Source organism: Triticum dicoccoides, chromosome 7A (genome assembly GCF_002162155.2).
Source record: "Triticum dicoccoides isolate Atlit2015 ecotype Zavitan chromosome 7A, WEW_v2.0, whole genome shotgun sequence".
NCBI classification, from domain to species: domain Eukaryota; kingdom Viridiplantae; phylum Streptophyta; class Magnoliopsida; order Poales; family Poaceae; genus Triticum; species Triticum dicoccoides.
The window spans coordinates 67689492-67694618 of NC_041392.1; the positions used below are offsets into that span (position 1 = coordinate 67689492).

Genomic DNA, 5127 nt, shown 5'->3' on the forward strand with positions numbered 1-5127 from the left:
ACACTGGGATTTACACTATAAAAATACACTAGGAATCAACCGAAGATGCATTCCAAAATGCACTAAGAATTACATTGTAAATCCACTAACGAATTACACTGTAAAAATCATCTAAATACAGTCAATAAACACTAGGGATGACACTGTAAACCAACTTACACATAACTGAATTTACAAAAACAGATACAAAAGCACTCGAAAAATCACTGAAAATTACACATTGCCGACGCTTAACTGGTAAAAATTCAGTCCCAATCGCTCTAAAATTGCTCAAAATTAACAGTACAACACACTGACTGAAACAACTGGCGTCATACACACATACAGTCCAAAACATCTAGGAGCTCATCCAAATCAGTTACATCCACGTATCTATGGGCTGTGCACATATAGGGGCACTGAACAACTGCAGCCGCATTAGGGGAGCAGAAAATCAAATGTAGACATGGGCGGAAACTGACCCCTACAACTACATGGACCAGGCGTTGCTGCATCTACATCTACTGAGATGTTGCTCCCTCTCCATCAACAACTGAAAAATCTAGGAACCACCACAAAACAACCTAAGAAGCGCTGGATCCACCACTGCACATGGGAACAAAAACGCCACTACGCCAGATCTAGCAAAATCCTACAGTAATTGCATCGAAATGAAGACAAGGAGGAGGATATTGGCAAAACAAACCTCGTTGCGGGAAGAAGGGAGACACAGGGCTCGAAGAACACCACAGCAACAGGAGGAGCGGCGTGAAATTATCGGTAGCAGATGAGATACCGCCGCGGAATCACCATGTGTCGACTTCTCCTCTTCCTCGACGCGCTTGCAGGAGAAGCAACAGGGGGTAGGGGAAGGACGCCAACCACAGGCTCGCTCTCCGGAGATCAGCGGCAGAACTAACCACCCAAATCGCCATGGCCCTCTCCTCTCTGCCTCCAAGATCTCGCCGCTCAAAATGGGGAAGGGAAACAGACAAAGTCACCGCAAGAGATAATAGGAAATTCAAAGAAAAAGAAAAATCCGCTAGTACACGGACCCGTTGGGGATTAACGGGTCTCCGGGGGGCGTGGTTGCGGGCCCGGTAACAAAAAAACACCCGCGAGGCTAGAATCAAACGCGAATCTTGACGCACGAATTGGACGGACAGAAAAACGGATGAACGTGAATTCTTTCCATCTGGATGAAAAATAGCAATTCCAAAGATTAAATGTATGCTTCTCAGACAAGAATGTAAATTTTGATATTGAGTTTGTAGGGCCTTGCCCTCTCTGAGGAGAGGGAGCCCTTTCAGAAATTCTCAATGACCCATGAGGGCCAAAAAGGGGGTTTGGAAATAGTTTTCAACCAGCAATTGACGCGCCTCGGTATTACCTCACTAGCTGCGTCATTGCCCCAAGCGCAAAGATGCCTTTTAACGTGCGCCCAAGGCCCCATCTTATACCCACCTCCATCCCTGTCACCTCCCTTCCTGAGCGAGGTGGGACTAATCAGACAGGCAGCATCAACCAGCATACCTCACGGACGACCACCCTCGCCTGGGCCGCTTCTCTACTCGAGCCTCTTTCTATTGCACTGCACGGGAAGAGCATCGGCCCATGATGGTCCGATTAGATGAAAGGAATCGTATTCTCTCAACAAAAAAAAAAGGAATCGTATCGCTCAAAAACAAAAGGAAGGAAATAGTCTGCATACGAGGAGGGTCCTTGCCAACGGTTTGCTTTTCGCTTCGTTTTACAAACAACAAAAATCATTCAAAAATCATGCAACTCTACCTTTACATTTTCCATCTGTTCATCGCATGTTAGTGCATTTATTCTGCCTTGTATAAATAATGACCTTCATATATTGTTATTTTTTTGCAGGAGAATTATTATTTGTGCTTTACTTATTATAAACGGCAACAAAGGGAGCACCGTCTTTTGACATAAATGAGCAGAATAATGCCACTCATGTCACAAAGAAATCCGAAGTTGACGGGTATAATATTTGCCTGGTCAAGTTTCCATGAATGGTGGAGTTTTAAACCCGTAAAAATACCGACCATACCCTACCGGTAACTGGTCGAAATCGAGAGACTGAACCCTGTGCGACACAAACTGTGCATATTTATTTACCACTGGAATTTCAACTGGAAGAACTAACTAAAGCGTGACTTGGCATTTGGAAGAACCAACAAATACCACTGGCGGGTACTAATCGATGCGCACATAGCTATCAACCTGCATGGCGGCCTCACTTGACGCCATTGGAATTGGAAGGCACGACCTTATCTTCGACCTTGGGGTTGGAAGGAGAGCCGTCCAATAGCTTGGCCGTCCTCTCGTCTTCGACCTTGGCATCATCGACGTCTTGCTTGCTCAGGAAGCTTGGCTGGTTGGTGGAGGAGAGAAGCCTTGCCCACATCCTGTCGGTTATCGAGACCTTGTTCTGCTTCTCCGTGATCCTCTGGAGTCGGCGGGTGAAGCGAAAAAACTGGTTATGGACGGCACTGGAAAAGTTTTAAATGCAACATTGTATTTCTGAATGCGGCGCTTACGTAGAAGGGAATGTAGCAGTGTCTGCCGTTTACTTGGCCGACGGTGAAACCGGTGTATCCAGCCATGGCTCCATGGACCACGCTGTGAGCCAGTAGTGTGCAATAGACATTATCCGATGCGTTGCTAGGGATGGCACGTATCATGTATGTAGGATCTGCAAAAGGCATGGTTGTCTGAAATTAAGCACCGACTTACTGTCAGACCAAGAAAGTTAGAGAAACAACTGACCTATGTACTTCAGATTTATGGTTGTCTTGTTTTTCTTGAAATGCTCCTGAATTTGCAAAATAAAAAATAGAACAAAACGGTGTCAGCTAGCGCGGAAAGGAGACACAAGAAGCGAAATGTCGAACCACACAAAGTAGACAAATGGAGGATGCAAAGTGAATTTCCAAGAGTCTCACATTTATCTTCTGAGACAACCAAAGACCAACATCAAGAAGCAGTGCGTTGCCAGAAGCATCTTGCCCCATTTCCTTCATGTTTTCGGCAATAAGTTTCTGTCCTGCACCCTCCGCAACGACAATGACCATATGGCCATTCTCCTTCAGCCGCTTTTCTATATATTTAAAGAGTCCACCTTCACCTTCCAGATAGAAAGGTGACTCCGGAATCAAGCAACAATCCTGATACACAGAAAATGTCAAAATGTGTGTTAGCTCAGTTGACATAATCAAGCCCTCATCTTGAGTGGAAAGGTACAATTAAAAGTTTCCACTTGCTGGAGAAGTTAACATACCACATCTCTGCTTGCTAGGGTGGCATAATGTGCGATGAAACCTGCATCAATAAAAATAGTAGTGGATCAAAATTATGGTATAGGAAAAAGAGTAAATGGGCAAACTTACATTATTACTGTCAAAGTTGCTACAGCACATAGGTATGTTCGGTTTTAAAAGTTGAAGTGTTGCATCCACAAACAGGGGGAACAAGCCAAATGCTACCCAAAAGAATGTGGAACACCCACAACCAGATAAGGTTACATATGCCAGCTACTGCCATGTGTTTTACTTGCAACAGCACGGAAAGTAGCACAAGACATGCATATGAATTAACAACAAAACTGAACAAGTTTTGTTTAGATTTCTTAAGAGTGGTAGATAACACTTAGGTTGTTAACATCAATAAGTAATACTAGTAGAACTTCACAGGAAACTGTTAATAAAGACAATATATCTAAGAGTTCCAAAAGAAGCACTGGAATTTCTTTAAAGATGCTTATTTCAGAATATGTATTAAGAGGCAACTTTTTAAGCTAAATGTGTCAAAGGAGACAATTGGCTGATAGCATATCATATTGTGTCCAAGTATACAGTTGGCTACTATAAACTTACCACTGTATCGTCCCATGAGCTTTACAAGGCCTATTCCATTGTCAGCACTTCCAGCCTCTACATGAGCGGCATTTATGGCACGTTGAGCTTCCTCAACTGCGCTGTCGAAACCAAATGACTTATCAATTACCTGAAATAAGGGTAGCAATCCATTCAGGGATACAAAGGGAAGAATGCATTTTCACCATAATATCATTATAGCATGGAGCAGAGTATTACCGGGATGTCATTATCAATAGTCTTAGGAATGCCAGCAACAGCAACTTTGAGACCACGCTTTCTGACCTCCTGAGGTATGATTCATGTAAACAGTACACTTACAAACTTGTTTCAGCAAAAAAAATGTACGGTTGATTTAATATCAGCAGAAAAAAGTTACAATATACAGCTGATTTATATGCCATTTGATTCACTATAAGCTATAAAGGATATTATAACCGACAAAATGTTGAGAGTAAAAGCTCTAATTCAATCAGCTTAAAGAGAGCTTTCTTCTGGTTTATAGTTGAGCTTACTTCAAAAATCACTCCTGCGCCCCTTTGACTACCATCACCACCAATAACATACACCTGGAGAAAAAATGAGAGAGTGAAACCAACGCACAAGCTTACGATGTCTAGGTTTGAAATAACTTTTACTACTATAATGCATGGGAGGAACAAAGTGACCTTAAAACACAAAGAGGGAAAATAGTATAAATGGTGTTTCTTTACTTCACCTGATTTATACCACGGTACTGAATGCTATCAACAATCTTCATGGTGTCATGGCCTCCTCGTGATGAGCCAAGAATAGTTCCGCCCCTTTTGTGAATGTCATTTACACTCTTTGGAGTCAAGTCGATGGTATTGCGAGCGTAGAAACCTCTATACCCACCCTACACAAAAATAATAATAATATTAGAAGACAGAGAACCAATGTAATATCGATATCTCTGCTTCTTGTGAGGCCATTGTTATTGTTTTTCTTATGATTCCTAATCCCACACGTCAAAAACGTACTGTAATCCGGTTTATAAGTGAAAATAATCTGCTACAGATGTACAGCATAATCAACATGACAAATTTGGTAGATTTTTTTCCGGCACTAGGTCTAATTATTGAATCCTCAAACTGGATAGATATCCATTATCCATACTTGGCTTTTGCATGATGCATCTTCCTGGATATCAGGTTGATGTGATTGGACAGTTGTAACAGAAATAATGAATGTGTATACCAGTTATTCCAGGATACAGAAAGAAGCAATAGAATCCAGG

General features: G+C 42.3%; 1 protein-coding gene and 1 non-coding gene across 2 annotated transcripts in view; both read right to left on the bottom strand.

Moving 5' to 3' along the window:
• Positions 1-1253: 1253 nt before the first annotated feature.
• Positions 1254-1404, bottom strand: LOC119334807. The gene has a single exon (XR_005161567.1). It is a non-coding gene; the product is annotated as a U4 spliceosomal RNA (small nuclear RNA).
• A 546-nt stretch (positions 1405-1950) lies between these two features.
• The window catches only part of LOC119330255 (ATP-dependent 6-phosphofructokinase 6-like), a 4631-nt gene continuing 1454 nt past the window's right edge, over positions 1951-5127 (bottom strand). Inside the window, exons 6-14 of the mRNA XM_037603366.1 lie at positions 4588-4746; positions 4385-4438; positions 4089-4157; positions 3870-3999; positions 3275-3315; positions 2940-3161; positions 2764-2809; positions 2535-2689; positions 1951-2443 (exon numbers count right to left, since the gene is read on the bottom strand). Coding sequence (XP_037459263.1) covers positions 2231-2443; positions 2535-2689; positions 2764-2809; positions 2940-3161; positions 3275-3315; positions 3870-3999; positions 4089-4157; positions 4385-4438; positions 4588-4746 — 1089 coding nt within the window. The 3' untranslated portion in view covers positions 1951-2230. The remainder of the gene's footprint in view (positions 2444-2534; positions 2690-2763; positions 2810-2939; positions 3162-3274; positions 3316-3869; positions 4000-4088; positions 4158-4384; positions 4439-4587; positions 4747-5127) is intronic.